Raw genomic sequence first — 20,746 nt, 5'->3', positions numbered from 1 at the left:
TGGGCTGCTTCCGTCCTTCTTCCATCATTCAACCTATAAAGCTAGCAGCTACACAGGGATTGGTTGGGGCAGGGGTCATGAGGCTGCAACTGCTCACAACCTTAGTACTCTCTCTAATGAGATTTACGGTATTAAAAACACAGCAGAACCAATCAAAGGAAAACTTTTTTACAGTTTTGAAACTTTATGTTTTTCATGCCAGGGTATTTCATGAAACTGGTTAATGCCTAATTTAAACCATGCCATTATTATCTTGTTTTGTTTGGTAGGTGAACCTCTATTTCAAGGCTTATACTGTAGTCTTTTTAAGGTTTCCTTTCTGTATTGCCATATTTTTCTTTAACTTAATTTCAATTCTTGTCAAAAAATACTTTCTTGACCGCGAAGAACATTTTTATGCTTTAACTCTTAACATTTTTTTTTCCAAAGAGTTGTTATAGATATTAATGGCTGTATGCAGAAAGGACCTCCTTTAGTGGTGTGTCTTGCAGTGAGTCAGTTAGTCTTTGATCCAGGTGATTTTGAAGGCCTCTGCTTGTGTATTCTGACAAAGCAAATTAGGCTGAATTATATTAAATGCACTGGAGAACTTAAAAAACACATCTTGCACAACACTACCTGTTGTTCACAAGCATTTTGCTAGCCTTCTTTAAATCTCTGTCTCCTTACAGGATAAAAAAAACCCACAGATAAACACTGGAGTGGAGGATGTTGACATCCTGCTGGAACCATGTTTCAGTGAAAAAATGATACTTCATGATAGTGCATACCCTGTTAATTTGGGGTTTATTCGATTAAACAGTGTACTGAGCAAGTTTAAGTAGCACTAATGCTAATTTATTTTGAACAAACAACAAAAGTAAACACAGAAAAGAAAATAAGACAAATAACCATACACTTTTTTTTTTTCTACACAATTAGCTCGAAAATCAATGGGAGAAAGATACAAGATGTAATAGTTTCTGGTCCCTCTTATACACACCAACAAATTATTGATCTCTCCACATCAACAGAATAATAATTATACCCCTTTCCCACTGGCCAAAAAACCTGTTTAAACCTGGGAACAATCGGCTTTTAGTGGCAATGAGAACAGCTCACAGCATGTCTTCCGTGTCAAATAAATCGGCAAGCAACAGCGTTAAAACTGCCTCGACTCTGATCGGCATGCCCTGGGAACACCAGAACCGGGGTTGACGCTTTATTTAATGTAATACCATTGAGCGCAACGTACAGACGTTGATGCACTTTGCCAGTCGCTTCTGATCTAACAAGTCAAAATAACTCTGTTTACATTCGTTTAACATGGCGCAGCACAGGTAAAAGGGATTCGGACAGATAATAGAGCTAAACAATAAAGCACACTTACTATGCACTGGCTTCCTTATATGTTGGTCTCTATCGTTCATTTTCTTGATTTCTGTCACACTTGTGATAGCATCAATGCTATCCTGGCATGATGGTGTCACCTGATATGCAGCTGCAGGGGGACAGAGGTAGGTAGAGGTTAGACCCAACTTTCTTTGCCAAGGGGAAGGTTGCCAAATGCTGATTGTTAGCGAGTTGACCCATGTTTGAAAACACACGTTAACCCTCTTTCAGTGGGAAAAAGGCTTTAGAGTGCTCTCCCATTAACCTTTACATTTTCATTATTAAATGTACAGCTATCAACACACTATTAATATCCTCAGTAACATTCTTAGCCTACAATACACCCAACCTATAACATATTTTCCAATAAGCTTCTTTTTATACAGTTTTTTAAACTGGTTTATATTTGCATTTTGTTTGAGATCACTTTTTATTTATTCCATAGATCTACCCCACATCTCTAATACATGTCAGAAAGCATTTTGTTTTTTTTTAATTGTGTGGAAGTGGCTGGTTCCTTACTTACATTTAGAATTGTTCGCATGCACTTGATGTAGAGGTAAAGGGGGCTAAATATATAGTCTGAATATTACATAGGTGTTAATTTAGAATATTAATTTACTAAAGGAACACAATTCATAGATTCACTTTATTTAAATAAAGTAATGATTGTCCATGATTTCACATACACAGCCAAATAACCTTTCACTAATAAACAATGTAGGTCTTGTAGGTTTGTGTATAAGAATGAAGTCTTCATACCTTCTTGTCACAGCAGGTAAATCTTCAAACCAAGAAACAACCTCTAACTATTTAGCTCTACTTAAACAACTAGAGCGTCTGTCCTTTCTTGTATCCACCAGTGTGCATAATTATGAGTCTTTGTGCTCTACACATGCATGGGCAGCAATCCCATTACCTTAATGGAAACAATGAAGGGTTATGAGGAGGCGCCCACGGTAACCTGGTCTCCCTGGTAAAATGAATGTCTGTTGTTCATACCCTCTAATGAAAGGTTATATTTGTAAGCCATCTTTCCACGCCACTGCTTATTGTTCTAAAGAGTGAGTGACTCACCTTATTCCCTAAAATGAGTCCGATCCATCTCATCGTGGGAGGTGCTTATTGCCAATGTAATTTAAATGTCTAAAAATAATTTATGAGGTAATAGATCAGGAAATGGACATGTCAGCCCAAGAGAAGCTGTTAAACAACTACGTAGAGGTTGTTTAACAACTAGATGTTGTTTAACAGGTAAAATGCATATTTGATCAATTGTCATGTTGTCAGTGTTAGGCCGTATCTTTGAACACCAAATTCTTAAAAAATGGAATACCAGTATATAGGTACCCTCTTACTGAAGAAAGAGCCAAAAATGTATTTGCTTTTTATGCAAATTGAAAAGGAAGTACAGCTCCATTAAATTCTAGGCTTTGAAAATTTTTAGCGCATCTAAAGTTTATGACTTTATACCAATTCTGTATATTCAGTATTACATGACTTTTACAGTTAAGGTGTAGTTTTAACACTTTTTAAAGACATTTAGGAACTTATCATGCCTTTCAAAATGATTAATTTTCAGCCTTTTCTTCTTCTTCAACTTTTTCATATTATAACCAAACTGATCAGTTTTTTTTTGTTTTTTTTACCAGGGTTGGTGGAAGTTAGTTGAGGACCCAAATGCAGTGATGAGGAGGGAGAGAGGAGTTCTTGTGGATTTATTGGGATGTAAATGGAAACAGAAACACAAAATACAGTAACAATAAAGAATCCAGCACTGATGAACTGCAGAGGAGGATTTTATATGGGAGACAGAACCAAGTGTTAAGTAATCAGTTAAGTGGAAGCAGGTGTGGAAAGAAGCAACTAGAAAGGAGCAAAGGGGAAAGGAACATGGCACCAGGGGACAGTAAAGAACAACAAGGGAAAACAAGGCTTAATTGTAAGTAGAAAATAATTTAAATAAGGCTAAAGGGGAATAAAACTAATGACTACAAAATAAGGATTCACCAAGGGAAAAGTTAAAGGATACGAGAAGGGACTGGAGATAACTGAAGCCATGGAAAACACAACCTTAGGATAAGAGAATAACTAACTAAAACTAGACTAAGGAATAAAGTCTTAACAAATTTTTTTTTTTTATTTTGAAAAACAACTTCTCTATTCACTCTTTGTTTTTCATTAACAGGAGAACCACTGTCGCAGGATAAAAATTTTGGGGGACTGTTACTACTGCGTGTCAGGACTGACTCAACCCAAGACTGACCATGCCCACTGCTGTGTTGAAATGGGATTGGACATGATTGACACTATAACGTGAGTTTTTCTCTAAGCTATTTTCTAATTTAATCTGTTAAGGGTTGGAAGAACCATTGTAACAATCTTATATACAGATAATTATCTCGTTATCACGAGAAAAAAGTTTTGATTTTTTTTTTTTTGAGATAACGAGATGATTAACCTGTATGAGTAATGAATGAGGCCTGGATTCCCAGTTCATTCATGCCTGCGGTGCCCGTAGTTGTACAGTTGTGGTACAGCATGTACAAAAATAATCAGTTTTTTAGTTTCCTATTTCTTTTCACTCATTGTCCGTTCGTGGTGGAAGATTGGATTGCATGGAATACAGTAGAAACAAATCTGACGGTCAGTGAAAATGAATGAAATGAAAATGAGTGAAAAATGAACTAATTTTGGGAGTTAATGCATCCTATACCTGTTACAGGCGTAACATTGGGGGTGACAGAACACCGGCTCTAAGACGTCAAAGGCATAGGTTTAATTGCTCATGAATAAGAAATGAAAGCAAATCATCACACCAACAATGTTGTCTCATTACCTAAAAGTTGAACACATGATTATTAACAGAATTACACATAGGCTGCCATGACCTATAAATCCTCTCCGGCTGTTGTGGTATTAAAGGATGTAATCAGTTTTAACACACACTAATCATCTCATTATCACTAGAAAATGGCTTTTGTTATCTTTAGATAATGATATAATTATCTTGTTTTATCGAGAAAACAACAGTGAAAAAGTATCTCAGGGATAGGACCACTCTCGGCTTTCGATCTAAATCTAAAATATCTTATTTACCCAAAAAGGCAACAAAAAAACAAAAATACAAAAAAATAGATCCTCAGAATCCACAAAAATACAGAAAACCAGAAAACTCACTTGAAGGGGAAGAAATGACAACAAACCAGCAACAGTGACTGAGCAGGAGGTGCATATGTGGGAGTGAGGACCAGGCTAATCAGCAGATTGGAAGCAGGTGTGAACAGAGGAGTCTAGAAGGGAGCTAGGGAAAAGGAGCCTGACACAAGAGGGAACAGAGGGCAAACAACAAATACCTAAGAAAAAAAATACAATGAAAAATAACCAGAATAACACAAAATGGAAATAAACATAATCAAAACTCAAAAATAATACTTAAACAGAATCAAAACCATGACAAGATATGCATTGGCAAATTGTGTTTCTATATTTGTATGTGTTTAAATTGCAGAGGAGGGAGCAGCTCTTGAAACTGGAGGCTGCATGAGAAAAAAATTGTACTGTTATGCATTAATGAAACTGCATTTTCTTGTACTTTTACTGTGTAATCCTCTTTGCTGCCCCTTTCTTTATGTACCAAGCATGTATTTATTAAATATTTACTGATTATTATTAAATATTTAAAGACAATTTTCACCAATAATTTTACCAAAATTGTCCTGTGCATGGTCCTACAGGTCAGTTGCAGAGGCAACAGAAGTCAATCTGAACATGCGTGTGGGTCTACACACTGGACGAGTGCTGTGTGGAGTTCTGGGCCTCAGAAAATGGCAGTATGATGTCTGGTCAAACGACGTGACACTGGCCAATGTCATGGAAGCTGGAGGACTGCCAGGGTTAGTGTAACTATTGATATAAATATTCATCTGGATTCATACAGGCCTTAAATATTTCTAAATTTCTAAATCTTTCTAAGAAAAATCATTTTCCTTTTTTTTTTACTTTGGTGTGAATTAAAACGGCAAATTTATTGAATAACAGACACAGGCTAAGTATTTGTTGTAGGATAAATAAGTTCCTTTTGTGAGCTTGGAAAAATCTTTTTTGTGTTAGATTTTATTTCTGAAGTTTATCTTTCTGTTCTAATGGTGATTAGTAATGATCTGGAATGTAATTTTAATTAACAGAGCACCCTTTATGGTGTATGGTATTAGCACAAGCTTTTTGATAATAAATGTTTGTCATTTTTTCTTTAGCTTTTATCTAAAACAGAAATGCAGCCATTATCTATACTACTGTATAGACGTTTCATTATGATATGAGTAACAATTTTTATATAGATTCTGATACAAAAACATATGCACCTGTATCAGAGGAAAGGCAAGAAAAAATAAGACAACAGACAATCAAAGAAAACATTAAGGAAATGTGGGCATCCTTTGGATATCCATGTGTGTGGAAGGCAAAACCTATGAGGATTACATATATATATACACACACACACACACACACATCCACACACATATATATATAGCTGCAGCTTAGTATTCAGTATTAGTGTGTATAAGTGAACCTGGAACCAAACTTCTGTGGTATGTATGCATGGGAATGCTCGTCTATAAAGATTTACAAGGCTTATTCAACAGAAAAGGTTGCTTAATAGCAGAAAAGGGGGGCCTCAGACTCGCCCTACATGGGCCAGGATTGACAAAGTGGTGATCCCAGCCCCAGATGTCCAGAGACGTCCAGATCACTGGGACGCAAGGAGGCCAGATATAGGGACGGCCTCACCCACCCAAGAAGGTCAGACGAGAGCACCCGGGGCCCAACCCCCGAGGAGCTGAAGTGTAGTATCCAACCCCGCACCTGGAGAACCATCCGTGCGCCAGCTGTCACATGCACCTCTCACTGGTGAGGGGCATAGGGGGAGAAGATGGGCCCAAGATGTTCCAGTAGGTGGGAGGGGAGGCACTCAGCCTGACAAGTAGACAAATACAAAATCACATTCATCCAGTCACATTCACTCAATCCCACCCATACATATATACACAAGAACTCAGCAGAGACACACACAGAGAGGGAAAGACCAAAAATGTTCTTACACTCCTCATATATACACTATCCTCCCAGGTCTAAGGGCCAATCCTCCTATGGGAAACAGGCTCCAGGAGGAGATCTCCAAGCTACAGGCAGTTTGAGCTCTAAAAAGAAAAAAGAGAGAACAGCAGGTTTAGACCACTTCTAGTCCCAAACTAAGAACAGAATAATTAAGAATGGAACAGAGAGAACAGAATATTTTTAGAGTGAAGGTCACAAGAGCTGTTTCAGCAATCAAAAGCATAATGGAACTATGTGGTCCTATTTCAACCTAGTTTTAACAGAATAGCCAACATTCTGATTTTTCTTAGTTAATAAATAGGAAATGGAATGTTCATTTAGGAGTTTATTTTGATAATTTCTTTGTCCTGTTATCATGTTTTCAGACTTGCTATGTATGTTAAGCATGTCTTTTTGCATTGCAGGAAAGTTCACATCACCAGGTCAACACTTGAGTGCCTAAATGGAGACTATGAGGTGGAGCCTGGAAACGGCCATGAAAGGAATGCCTTTCTCCAAAAGCACGAAATAGAAACTTTCTTTATTGTGCCATCTCACCGACGGAAGGTATTTCCTGTTGGAAATGATTAGAATTAAATAGTGCATTTTGTTTATTATTGTGGCTTTATTAGCAGGCCATTTTCTTTTTATTAAACATTAAAAACCTCTAGTGCAGCTTAGAAATCCTCTGAATCTTTTAGAGCACATTAAACTAGTGAGAATAGGTTAAACTGAAATAACTGATTTTATGTTCATGCCAAAATGTACAAACTAACCTTCTTTCAACTTAAACTATGACTTGCACATTACACTTGTTAGATTCACTTCATGTTATCTTTTGTACTAGATTATGAAATAAAAAACATACACAGCCAGTGGCATCCTTCATCTTAAGTTTTCACAGTTGAACAAACTTACAGGGAAAAACACATAACCCCAGCAGATGTGCCAAGAGGAATTTTAATTCTCTGTTAACATCTCCAATCCTTTTGTCTTCAGCTTATCGGCCAATTTTATGTTATGAAAGAAAAGGCTTGTATGGATGTTCACAGTTTCAGAATAGTGATATTGTTTCTCTTTGCAATATAAAGCCTTCACTATGCCTTTAATGTAGCTGATGGTTTCATTTCATCAAAGAAAGGGCTCAGACAAAAAAATATTCTCTAACTGCTGCTCCTGCCAGGGCAAATCTCAAACAGATCATATACATTATGTTGCAAATGGCATTCTTCATCTAATTCTTTAAATTACATTTAATAATTTTCACTTCTCTAAAACATTCCTAAGATGAACTAAAATCCTTGTTAGATTAACCTGTCTCCGTTTAACTACTTACTTGTTAAATTCTTAGGCTCTGTAATATAGACTGTATTTTTTGTCTGTATGCTCAGTGGTTGTGCATGCGTTTTAATCGCACAGTCAAGATTGTACTGTAGAGTTTTGTGACTTAATCCTTGTTTTTCATTCTGGTGACAGATATTCCCAGGATTGATTCTTTCGGATATAAAGCCTGCCAAAAAGATGAAGTTCAAAACCGTTTGCTACTTACTGGTGCAGCTCATGCACTGCAGGAAAATGTTCAAGGCTGAGATTCCTTTCTCCAATGTCATGAACTGCGAGGATGGAGATAAGGTAAAACTGGCTTGGGTTAGCTTTTTTTTTGCTGGCTCATGCTGTCATTTGTTATGCACAATTTCCTTCAAAAGGAAATTTTTACTATTTTTGTTATTTCCTTGTTCTCTAGCATCACCTGATAAAGCATCTTTTCAGTAATACCAGTTTTGTAAAAAAATCTACACACTATTTATATATAGAAATATGACAGATTTTGGAATATTATAACTTGATGATATCCTTAGAAATGAAAGAAATGGACCCTGATTATGAAAACCAGCACTTTTGCCTGCTTTGACAACTATACTAAGAATCATATTGGATCTGCTATTAGACACTTAGGCACAATATGCAGCATTTATGCTACGATGAACATAAGTATGAAGGCAGTGGTGTTGTTTAAAGGTAAAAGCAGCTGCTCTTGTTCACTACTGACTTTTTTCAGCCTTGTTTTAATGTTATGATAAGACAACTGGGTAGACTACAGTACTGCATTCATCGATGCAATTTTGAAGGAGTTTTTATTTTTGTTGGTTTGTCTTATTGCAGCGGAGGGCCATGCGCACAGCTCCACAGAAGCTGAGAAACCGCTCCAATGCTAACCAGGCCAACTTGATCCAGAGTAGCCCAAGAACGAGGGTGAACCGCTACATTGGCCGGTTGATTGAGGCCCGCCAGACCGAGTCTGACACAGCAGACCTCAACTTTCTTACACTCATGTATAAGTGTTCTGAGCGAGAACAGAGGGTGAGGCCTTCAGGATACCACATAGATTAGGAGTTGTTCATTTATGTTGTATAGATAGAAAGAAAGAAAGAAAGAAAGAAAGAAAGAAAGAAAGAAAGAAAGAAAGAAAGAAAGAAAGAAAGAAAGAAAGAAAGATTCAGAAAAAAAAAATTCAGGAACAACTAAAACTAAACATTTTACTGTGCTTCTCTGGTTTTTCACATTAGTACCACCAGGTTCCAGATGAGTACTTCACCAGTGCAGTTGTTGTCTCTTTGATCTTAGCGGCCTTGTTTGGAATTGTTTATCTTCTTATCATACCACAGTATGTACATCAAATAATATTTTTTTCCTGATGAGATTTGCTGATGGCTTTTCTATCATTAACTTTGTTTTTCTGTTTTATTTTTTGTTGAACTCAGGGGCAAAGTTGTACTTGTGCTTCTCGTCTTCTGCATCTGTTTCCTCGTAGCTTGTATTATGTACCTGCATATCACTAGAGTGCAGGTAAGCGCAGGTCTTGATATTATTACCACATAGAAAAAAATAAACCTTTCAATCAAATGTTATAAATATATTAAGGCTCTCTTGCAAAAGTATTCATACCTTTTGATTTTGAATTGTTTTATAGAGCATACATTTTATAATGCATTGTTTTTCATGGAGTCTAAATTGGCCAGACAACAGAAAGAAATTTTGAATGTTCATATATTTATTCAACAAACTTCAACCTAATGGCTCAAAAAAGGAAAAAAGAAAACACAAAAAGACATTCATAATAAGTAAATGTGGTCAAATGTTTCTATTTCATCTTATAATAAATTTTGTTGAGCTGTGAATATCTTTAAAGATGTGAGAGAACATTGGTAAACCAGAAGCATCATGAAGATCAAGTATTAATGTAGACATCTCAAATCCGTTTACTAACAGTGGCAATCAACAACGCAGCATCTCAAGGCAATTTACAGAGTTAATTCAGTCAATCGTGCACACAGATTTATTATTACTTTTCTATCTAAAGAAATAGTATATCACATGGAGTCACTGCCTTGCAGAATTTATTCCTCCTAGCTGAAAAAACATAGGATAGAAAAAAAACTTTTTTGAAAGAAACTTCCTGCAACACCAAAATTGCAGGAATTTTGCAGGAAGTTGCCATGACAAACTATCAACTATCAACAAACTTTACATTGCCCTATATATATAGGATAACATAATTCTGCAACCCCCCACCCCTCCAATACAGCTGAACAGAACACCAGGACAGTTTAGGTTTTCAAAATGACTTTTTTAGCATCATTAAGTGATGAGATGACAAGCCGGCCACCTTTAGTTACTCTGGAGAGAATGTTGAGTTCCTCTTCTCTTTTAAGGGAGTATGTAAAATGAACTGTTGGTCATTTAGTATTAAATTGGGTTTTAAGAACAGCAGGAAACTATTGTTTGAAAAATGGTTCCCATAATCTCTGTAGTGCACTGTGCACTCAACAAGCAAACAACACTTTTCCAACACTTTAGCAAACATTTAAAACAATGATTACTTTACAAAAAAAGTAAAAAAATAAATAAATAAATAAAAAAAAAATAAAATAAAAAACAATAATCCACTGGATTATTTGTTTCCAAGTTTGAAGACGTTTCGTTTCCCATCCAGGAAGCTTTTTTTTTATTTAGAATGTCAGAAATAGTGTTGAGTTTGAGGCTTTATAGAGCGGACCAAACAAAGCCTTGTTTTGGCTTAAAAAACATGTTAATGAAACCTACAATGCAGAGTTGATTCCTTCCTGCTATCATCACAACCCCCAGCCCCATACAGGCAACCAGTGTATCTTGCCTGTTCAGCCAGGCCAACAATTTCTCCTAAAGATCCCTCTTTTAGAGACATAGACCAGCATTGGGTATTAGAGGCTAACAAAGAAACCAAACAACTGCCCATTCCTAAGGGCCGGACCTGTTTGTCCAGTTCAGTTTGAATGTTTTCTAAGCCAGAAAAAAAGCTTTGTTTGGTCCACTCTATAAAGCCTCGAACTTAACGCTATTTCTGACATTTTTAATTGAAAAAGCTTCCTGGAAAAGAAGAGAAAGGTCTTCAAACTTGGAAATAAAGTCCAGTGATTTGTGTTTTTTAACATTTCTGAAATGATTATGATCTGAATGACTGAGAATCTTCACCAGAAATAATGACTTTGTACTGAAAACACTATTGCACCTATCACATTAAATCATAATATTAAATCACAATGGAAAGGCTTATATTAGATATAGTTATTTCCTAGCATCCTAGAGTAACATACTGTATGTTCTACATCCAATCTGTCTAGGCATTTAGCTATTTTAAAAAACAAGGGCAAATATTTCACTCTACAGTAGATGTGTAGAAACATACACCTAAACCCCTACAGCTATACTTGCATTAAAAGGTATTGATCTAGAGAAGGACATGCAAATGTGCACCATACTTTTAAAAGTATTGTTCAAAAAAATAATTTTGTGTTGGTCTATCACATAGAATTCAAATAAAATCTGTTTTAATTAGCCAAGATAGTCCCATCAAGATTTATAAAAATATTTTTTTTCAAATTGATTCAGTTTATTTAAAAGTTTTCTGAAGCAAGTTCCAAGAGGAGGGAGATGAGTGAACTAAAGCCTTCTTTCCCAGTTCAGAGAGAGAAAGAAGCACCAAACTGTGTGGGCAAAATGTATACAAGTTGACATTTCTGGGTGCAATTACACTCAGGAATGGAGTGTGTGAGGCTAGGATGATAAAATGTAAGAAATAAAAAGCAGAGAGTATGAATACTGTTGCAAAACAATGTATACTGTTTTATGCTCTATTGATTTATAAGGCTTTCTCATGTCTCTTGTCATATGTAATGTTAGTTTCCCACTCATGTCCTTTTAATACTCAATTACAAGGAGCTTTTAAAATTAGAAACATTTATGGACTTATAAAATATATAAACATTCCAGTTTTTCTGGTGATGACTAAACCTCCTTTTCTTCTTTTTGTCATTCAGTGTTTTCCAGGGTGCCTGACCATTCAGATTCGAACTGCTCTCAGTATTCTTATAGTGCTTTTAATCTACGCTGTGGCCCAGGCATGTGTGGTAAGTCATAAAAGAAACATTAAAATATGTGATGTTAGAATTTAGCTGTATTCTACTTTAGTTGTTTTACCTAAGCTGCTATTAATCCTGAATATCTATTACAGCTTTTAGGAAAACACAAGCAGGTCTTTAACCTCACTTTAAGGGAATACCTTGCTTACTTTAGCAAGAATTGGCCAAGCCTTATTTTCACATTTTGAAAAGTGAATCAGCGTGCATCGGACATCTATGTTGTTATGCCATAGATATTTCTGGTATGTTATTTTATATTTTACATATTTATACACTTGCTTGTTCCCATATTCTTTTTACAGGTAGGCTGTATGCCCTGGATGTGGGGAAGTGCCAAGACAAGCAGTTCCATTGTCATCATTGATGTGGACAGTGGAACCAACCGCACCATGGCAGAGCTGCCCTGCGATGGGGCGCATTATGCCTTTCTTTCCTGTGTAGTGGGTACCCTCACCTTGGCACTTTTCCTGCGTGTCTCCTGGTTGCCAAAGATGGCGCTGATGCTCCTTTTGGGGGTGCTGTACATCACTGTGCTGGAACTCAGTGGCTTTCGCAAGACTTCAGGGTGAGGTTTAAAATATCTCATTCACCCAACAGAAGCAAACATTTTCAGTTCTTATCATTGTGAAGTGGGTGAAGTTTCAGGTAAATGTAGACTATTCTGTCTACACTTACAGTCACTTCATATCACTGCAGAAAATATAACTTTTCTGGGCTTGCATTCATGTTCTATTTAAGACAGAAACAAAGACTTGAGAATTAACTTATGTCTAAAGACTTAAGATTTATTTAGATCTTTTGATACTCGTTAACAATCCTAATGTAACCGTTTCTTAAAGCAAGCTGGTAGCGTATGTGAGCGACAGACAGCTGAGGTGCTACTGACACTATATTTTATTGGGAAAGAGTGGTTTAAAGGCACACATAACTTTTGGTCACTAGGGGCACTAGATCTGTAACTGCCTGTATTTTGCTTCTACTAAACATCGAAAATAATAACAAAGATATATGAGTATATAATAGAAGCAAAGTGTTAACTTACCATTCTAATAACACAAACAAACTCCTTTCCAACATTGACTCTATTTTTTCCTCAGGCACGATCCCTTTCACATTTTCAGTTTTTAGCCTCCTCAGAAGGCTTAAACTTTTTCCTTGCCTCGACCATAACCAATAGTAGAGCAGTGTGGTAGGAATTATGCTTTATCAGTCCTGAAATCATTTTCAAGGAGTAAAATAATAAATGGTAAAGGACTAATATATATTTCTTTGTTATCTGTATGTTGAATTAGTAATTCTTCACCTACAGTTTAACAATTTAATAGCCAAAATGAATGGCATGTACTTGGTAAGAAAATGCTTGTTTTAGTCAATAAAGAATTGACCTTTTTTTATTCAGGTGAACTCCCTGAGATCCACAATCTCCTTTTTTAAAAGATCCTTCTCAAATAGCTGTGAATCCCTAGAGATTTGAAATTGTCTCAAAAAAAATTTACTCATTAACATCCAGCAATACACAGGGAGCTCAATTGAGAATACTGGCCCTTGGAGTTGTATGGGTCATTCTATCATCACATCACTGTAAATGCTAAGTACTAATTTTTGTTTGTTCAGTTCAGGAAGCGAACAGATAAACAAGAGTTGCAAGAGCATTTACAGTCCGCTCGCTATGATGTATGTGTGTAGAGGAGTTTTTGCTTGTCTTCAGCCCACACACTCTTTCATTTTCCACCCTTTGAAGAAGCACACATGCTTATTAGTTCCAAATCAGAAGCCTGAAAGGACAATGTGGGTTGGATGATTGGACTACGTTAGCTCAGAGTGGAGGGGCTGGGACGGTATTATTGGAACTTGATCAGAAACATTCTTCAGAAATGTCTGCTTTGTGTTTAGAATTCTGTTCTTTTTTAGCATAATGCATATTGTTGATATGCATCAGTTATAAACATTAAAAAGTGTCTAGGTGACATACTTTAGAGCGATTCTATTAGTAGAGTCAAATTAATCTTATATTATGATCTCCCTCCTAGCACTGTGGTGGGTCCAGGCAGCCCTCCTGAGTTGTTTTCTTTGTGGTTTCTGTTCTTATTGCTGACTTCTGTGTTGGTCTCATCCACAGTGGGGGGTCCTTTTACATCCGGAGCTACGAGCCCATCCTGTCTCTTTTGCTCTTTGTCAGTGCCCTGGCCCTCCACTCCAGGCAACTTGACCTCAAGCTGCGTTTGGACTTCCTCTGGGCTGTCCAGGTCTGGAAAAGTATACTGACATGTCTGTGAGTGTGTGAAATGATGTGGAAGTTTGGAGAAATAAATTGTTGAATGTTATAAAAAATCAAAACATAATCATAAGATTTTTGACATTTGAGATTTTTTATATTGAATAAAGTGAGGGAAATGTAACGCTACCAGGTTCTTTGGCAAAAACAAGAATGAGAAGACTGTAACGACCCCATGTACCTTGGATACCTTTATACATGGAGCTATGTTTATTGCATATTGTGCAATTTGAATGTAAAAATGGTAAAACTTAAATAATTGTTTACATCTCTAACTAGCTTCCAAATGACTTTAGGGCTCATCTGTAAAGGCTTTTTACTGACTCCATGTGGTGAAAATGTGAAACAGACTTAGGCATTCACTATTTGATTTTTTTTTTTTCTTTGTTTTCTGTTTGTTTGTTTTTCTTTATTTCTGTACTGCCAGGCAGAGGAAGAACGGGATGGAATGGAGAAAGTAAAGTTGGACAACAGGAGGATCCTATTCAATCTCCTGCCTGCCCATGTGGCTCAGCACTTCTTAATGTCAAACCCCAGAAACATGGTGAGCCATGCTAATAAACAGGCAAGCAGGCAGACTGACCAACAGGTAGAGCAAAAAGGGAGGGAACAAAACTAATTAGGAAGATGTAAATGGACATCTCTTTTTCTTTTACAGTGTTTTGCTTTTTTTTTTTTTTTTTTTACCAGGACCTGTACTATCAGTCCTATGCTCAAGTCGGTGTCCTGTTTGCCTCAATTCCAAACTTCAATGATTTCTACATTGAACTAGATGGCAATAACATGGGTGTGGAGTGCCTGAGGCTGCTAAATGAAATTATTGCTGACTTTGATGAGGTCTGTTTCTGCTCTGATGTTTTACAAGATTTTGTATCTTGAATGTATTTTACATCCCAACATTTGTTGTTCCACTGTATTATGCAGCTCATGGACAAGGAGTGCTACAAAGACATTGAGAAAATCAAAACTATTGGCAGCACCTACATGGCAGCTGTGGGGCTTGTTCCCACCATTGGCACCAAGGTTTACCTATTTTTCTTTGTTTAGTATTGTGTATTTTTTTTTTTTTTGCTGAATGTTAAAGTAATGTTCAAGGCTTTTAATAGAAAAGTTCTACGCATCCATTATAAGAATTAGTCACATCACTGCAGTATAATCAGACTATGTCAGTAAATTGATTTAAAAAAAAAAATAATTAGGTAATAGACCTAACAGCTAATCATGTTTGGTAAGTGGGATTGAGAAATAAATCAACCTTAAAGAATGTATATATTCACAGTTAGTAACTCTAAATTAGCAAAAATGAAGTCACTGCATTTCTACAAAGGGCAATTATTGCCCTCTGCAGCTAGTTTCCTAGCTAAACAGCATCTGTATTTCTGCATAAAACCATGTTAGCAAAGAGTGATGGCCTCATTCCTATACAGAGAGGCTTGGAAAAGCACACCTGTTTTTTAAGCTAAGCAAATGATAACCTGATAGCAAAATCCAAACATTTATCCTGGTGAGTGGAATTAATACAACCAAGTATTCCACAAAACAAATTAATTTAAAGCTAATTTGCATTTGACAAATCAATGAAAATAAGGTTCCTGTCAATTAGCTATTATCTTTCTATCATTCTACAATAAGTTCAAACATCCCTTAGTGATCATAACTGTATTGAACTTTTCTTTAAATTATTACTGAGAAAACATTTGTGTGTAGGTCCTGACCATTTCCCTGTTCTACAGGCAAAAAAATCCATTTATGACCATCTGAGCACAATCGCGGACTATGCCATAGAAATGTTTGATGTGTTGGATGAGATCAACTACCAGTCGTACAACGAATTTGTCCTCCGAGTGGGTAAGTGGACCTGCAGAATGAAATTTAATTTGAGGAGGGATTGCTCAGGTAAATTATGCTTATGCAATGTAATTTTTAAATATTCATCTGAACAGGCATCAACGTAGGCCCGGTAGTTGCAGGGGTGATTGGAGCACGTCGACCGCAGTATGATATCTGGGGTAATACAGTGAATGTGGCCAGTCGGATGGACAGCACTGGTGTTCCAGGAAAAATTCAGGTAGTTAAAACACTTCCAGTTACAACTGATCAAGTTTTTAAGCTTGTTTCTATGATGCACTATTGGATTGCTAAAGTCAAATGTAAACCTTGAATATAGCCACCAGTTTTAGGTAGTTATGACTGAACTAGATAAAAGCTGAATCATATTTAAGAAAAGTGTAGCTGTCAGAAAAAAAAACATGCTTGGATAATTTAAAAGAAATGTTGAAGCCAAATCTTTATTTTCCAGGTGACTGAGGAGGTGTATCGTATGCTGAATAGAAACTATGACTTAGTCTGCCGTGGCAAAGTCAGTGTTAAAGGTAAAGGGGAGATGCTTACATACTTTCTGGAAGGTAAAGTGCAGGGCATTGGCACTGCAAGCACTTCATCGGTGATACGTTCCACCAGCCTGGCACGCCGTATCCATTCCTGTGGCAAGACAAGCGTTCCGACCCATCTGGGCAGCGTCTCCTCGCCTGCCAGCGTGACTGCTCATTCCAGCACGGGTGAAAACTTTCAGATGAGCACTGCCAATATCAGCAACAGCCAAACAACATGCCTCCCCTCACCCTGCGTGCCTGGGCTGGGCAAAGTGGAAAAAAAGGACAATGTAGAGGAGACAGAGGTTCAAATCGAGGCTGTGGTAGCTATTGCAGATGTAGCAGTGTAGGCGGAACAACAACAGCTTCGATTCCAGCAGGAAAACACGGAGAAGTCAGGGCTGTCCGAAAAATTCTCATAAATCCTGAGATACTGGTTCAACCAGGATGATTTTAATCAGGATAAAAACTTCCTGAGGTATTACAAGCTGAAACTGACAATCACTCTTGCTTTCAGAGATTTTCTTAAATGTTTGCCTCTATTCAGAGTGGAGATGTGAAGAGAAGGAAGATGCACCCAGCTTCCGAATCCTCTCTGCACATCGCTATTCCAGATAATTTATTTTGTGGTGTTCTCGGGTTCATGTGCAGATATATCCAGGTAACATGTTTAACCTTGTTTTATATGAAGTGCATATTTTCATCTACGAGGAATGTGTACGTTGATACCCAGAAAAAAAGACTAATGAATTTGCTTTTGCACTGTCTTTCTGATTATGCCAAGGATATATTGCATTATTTACAGTAAATTTATATTTTGGTGTATGAAAGCATGCATGTTTATAATTATAAGTGTGTGTATGCATGTGTGTTCCATTTTAAACTGTAAAAAAAAAAAAAAGACAGCACAAAATCCTTTTTTATATTCACTTCTCGCTCAATAACTAGCTTTTTACAAAATAAAGTAAACAGTTTGTCTTAGTGCATGACTTTATAAAAGTTGAGAGCCATAAGTAAAGAGACTCTGCTTGAAAGAAAACCCAAAGTAATGATTTTGTTTTATACATTTCACAGAAATGGGATATTGCACCTGTTCTTTTCATAAATTATTAACCAATTTTAAAAAGTGTCTTGTCTTTATATCACCATGATTCACAGAGTCTAAAGTAAACGTTATATGTATACAAACAGTATACAAGGATTATGGCTATTTTGATGGTGAGTATGGACTAAAGAAGCTAGGAGGAGGGTGAGAAATCAGTTGAATGTTGAATGCATGCTGCTACAGAAGCTAGTTCATGCCAAAATGAAAGGGTCAACTAAAACAGCACCACACAGAGCACCAATAAGGTCCTGCATTTGTGTCTTGCACATGAACATACTGTAAGATTTAAATGTACCCCTTGAACATTTCCATGTCTTGCCAAAAAATTACCACATGCTTTCTTTTTTATTAAGAAATATTTTTTATTTAATTGGTAAAATCATATAGTACTAACTAAAATTTGAGCAATGATTGTGAAGTTGGGAGGACACAGTTTTTCATTGCTTTAAAATAAAAGTTTGAATTGTGCATTTATATTCCGCGCCCTGAGTCAGTACCCTGGTATGTCTGCACCATTTTTAACCATTCTTTGCAAAATTACTGCTGCACATGTTTACTTGGATTTTGGTCTAAACTTGGAATGGACTACTTTAACTAATACATTAGCTTCTATTTTAGCCTTATCAGTTGAGTCTGTATGATTAGTATAATTTTCTTGATGAAATCTAGACCTCATTCCTAACCTGAAGAAAGCTTCTAGATAAGAAGGTTTTGTTCCAGAAATCAACTTCCATCTTTTTTTCTGTCTGATGAGCTCTCCTGTTTCTTCTAAAGAAGAGCATCCCACTGCATTATACTGTTACCACCATACAATACCTTGGTTAATTTTCATTGTCAGGATATTTCATTTTTAAAATGTTAGTTCTGTGCCTCACGATTAAGAGCGCTATCTTCCACATCTTAACTGTGTCCCTCACATTGCCTGCAGCATACGTTTACTGGGACTCCCCATGGCCTGCTTTTAACAAGGATTTTCCTCTTACTACTTTCAGTAAAGCAAATTTATGTGAAGCTCACCACTAAGAGCTCTACCTTCCACCTCAATATCTGCAGCTCCTAAGGTTTACCACCGGCCTCTTGGCTTAGTTAGTTACCTTCTTGCGCAGCCATTCCGTTTACCTAGGTAAAATTGGTTGTGTAATTCTCTTTCCATTTTTTGAAACATGGACTGAGAATAGCACTTTTTATAATTTAGCCCTTCTTTATACTTCTCCATAACCTTATGGCTGACCTGTATGCTGCATTTCTCAGTCACCATGTTGCTGTTTACTGACTGATTGTTTCTAACAAACCTCTGAGGCATTCCACATGACATAATGGGAAAATCCAAGGGGTACTTCTACTTTTGCAAGGCACTGTGGCGTAAAGGGGTAAGGATGCTATTCATCTATGAAAAACGGAGCACCTACATGGTAATAAGCACACCATTTCCATAAATGCATGACCTTTAAGTGTTTAAATGCTCAGTCTGTGTACATTCACTTATTTTCTTGAAGCTGCAGAAACTTTGGTGCCGTGTCTATAGCTGCTATTGTTTTTCAGGCTTATACATTACTGCACTACTGCTTTTTGAATATATCAATGCTACAGTTTGAGAATAACATTAAGCACATATCTCTCAGATACATTTTAATAAATATGAGGCATGTCAGATATCTTTATAGTCTGTATCTTTAAGTGCAAAGACATTTTGACTTGATATGGAGAAGTGTGAATACACCACGTTTCAAGTTTTTTGCCTTACTCAGTAAGCTTACAGTGATTGCAAATGGCCTTTTTAGATTTATCTACTTTGATATGCAGATCATTACCTTTTTGTAAATAGCCAAAAGCTGTAAACTATGTTGTATCATGTACAGTGTAAAATTAAGTTATTGAATATTTTGTAATAAAGGCAATATTGGTGTATAAAATATCAGTGTGCTTCATCACAGAAACAATTTTTGCTGTGTAGCTTGATCAAACGAAAATGTTTTACCCTAAGTATTGTAAATTGTGAACCTTCTTCATTCTTTTAAGGACACTTTTCTGTATAATGTAATTGCATTTACATTCTCAAACAGTATTTACTCGCTACCCTCACAGTAACTGAACACCACATTTAACAAACACATTTCTGGATCTCCCCTTGTTAGATATATCAAAGGGATTTTCATTCTACCCATTAAATTTATTTCATGCAAATGATCTTAAAATAACTGTTTCCTAGACTATAACCATTTTTGGAAAGCTCACAGCCAAATAACTATCGCCGTGTCTTAAACTCTGAGCGGCAGCCAAAAATTGTTTTCCCAGCACTGATGCAGAGTTTGTGTGGAGTTCACTCGGTGTAACAGTTAAGTCAACAAACACCTCTCTTGTGCAATATTTTGACAGATAGTACGGCATAGGAGTTGTTATTGCTTTGCAGGGGATTCTGGTCAGTCGTTAATGACCTGCAGCCCAATCTGAGGAGGATGCTTGTTGACTGAGGTCTTACTTATCATGAAGCAGCCACAAAGTGCAGTAGTTAAAAGTGATTCAGAATAATCTGGAGAAAGTAAATGACGGTCAAGAAATAAAGTTCTCTGTTATGTCTTTAAAAAAATCAACAGTGGATAAGTAAGTCACAGCATTGTTGTTCTAAGTGCTTTATGAATCAATGTTGGCGACACCTCGCAAAATCTGGATTAATTGGTTCGGTATTGGTTTGAATATATGGTTTTTATAGATCCGTTTTCTACACTTTCTTAAGCTTTATAATTATGAATCAATGTTAGTTACACCTCACATTATCTGGACTAATTGGTTCTGTATTGGGTTGAATATATGATTTTTATATAATCATTTTCTATGCTTTCTTAAGCTTTATAAGGCTACATGTAGGCTACAAAGGTTGTAAACAGCCAGGAAGTCGGGAGTTATACCCCTTTAATGCAATCTCTGTCAAATTAAATCTCTGAGACTAAACACATTAGTCAATACTTATGGGGTGATTCACAGTATTACCTACTTATGTGTGAAAAACAAGGTTGTGGATAAATTTGAACCAGAATTCTAAGTTCTATAACATTTTACTCATCTCTTT

The 20,746-nt window shown here is 36.5% G+C and overlaps 1 protein-coding gene across 2 annotated transcripts in view; it reads left to right on the top strand.

The window, feature by feature from the left end:
- The window catches only part of LOC107092411 (adenylate cyclase type 1-like), a 55,131-nt gene extending 35,564 nt beyond the window's left edge, over positions 1-19,567 (top strand). Inside the window, exons 5-20 of one of the 2 annotated variants that reach the window (XM_015386891.1) lie at positions 3,560-3,687; positions 5,109-5,267; positions 6,894-7,035; positions 7,945-8,100; positions 8,632-8,829; positions 9,036-9,133; positions 9,231-9,315; positions 11,826-11,915; positions 12,230-12,492; positions 14,047-14,173; positions 14,630-14,746; positions 14,893-15,039; positions 15,127-15,225; positions 15,936-16,050; positions 16,146-16,270; positions 16,502-19,567. In XM_015386891.1, the coding sequence (XP_015242377.1) occupies positions 3,560-3,687; positions 5,109-5,267; positions 6,894-7,035; positions 7,945-8,100; positions 8,632-8,829; positions 9,036-9,133; positions 9,231-9,315; positions 11,826-11,915; positions 12,230-12,492; positions 14,047-14,173; positions 14,630-14,746; positions 14,893-15,039; positions 15,127-15,225; positions 15,936-16,050; positions 16,146-16,270; positions 16,502-16,924 (2,472 nt within the window). In that variant the 3' untranslated portion in view covers positions 16,925-19,567. Of the gene's footprint in view, positions 1-3,559; positions 3,688-5,108; positions 5,268-6,893; positions 7,036-7,944; positions 8,101-8,631; positions 8,830-9,035; positions 9,134-9,230; positions 9,316-11,825; positions 11,916-12,229; positions 12,493-14,046; positions 14,174-14,629; positions 14,792-14,892; positions 15,040-15,126; positions 15,226-15,935; positions 16,051-16,145; positions 16,271-16,501 lie in introns of both variants that reach the window. The other variant, XM_015386890.1, reaches the window with a different exon arrangement.
- Positions 19,568-20,746: the final 1,179 nt, after the last annotated feature.

This window comes from Cyprinodon variegatus, unplaced genomic scaffold (assembly GCF_000732505.1).
Source record: "Cyprinodon variegatus isolate N-32 unplaced genomic scaffold, C_variegatus-1.0 Scaffold380, whole genome shotgun sequence".
NCBI lineage: Eukaryota > Metazoa > Chordata > Actinopteri > Cyprinodontiformes > Cyprinodontidae > Cyprinodon > Cyprinodon variegatus.
Note: the sequence above shows the minus strand (reverse complement) of the source record. Positions and strands in the feature narration are given on the sequence as shown.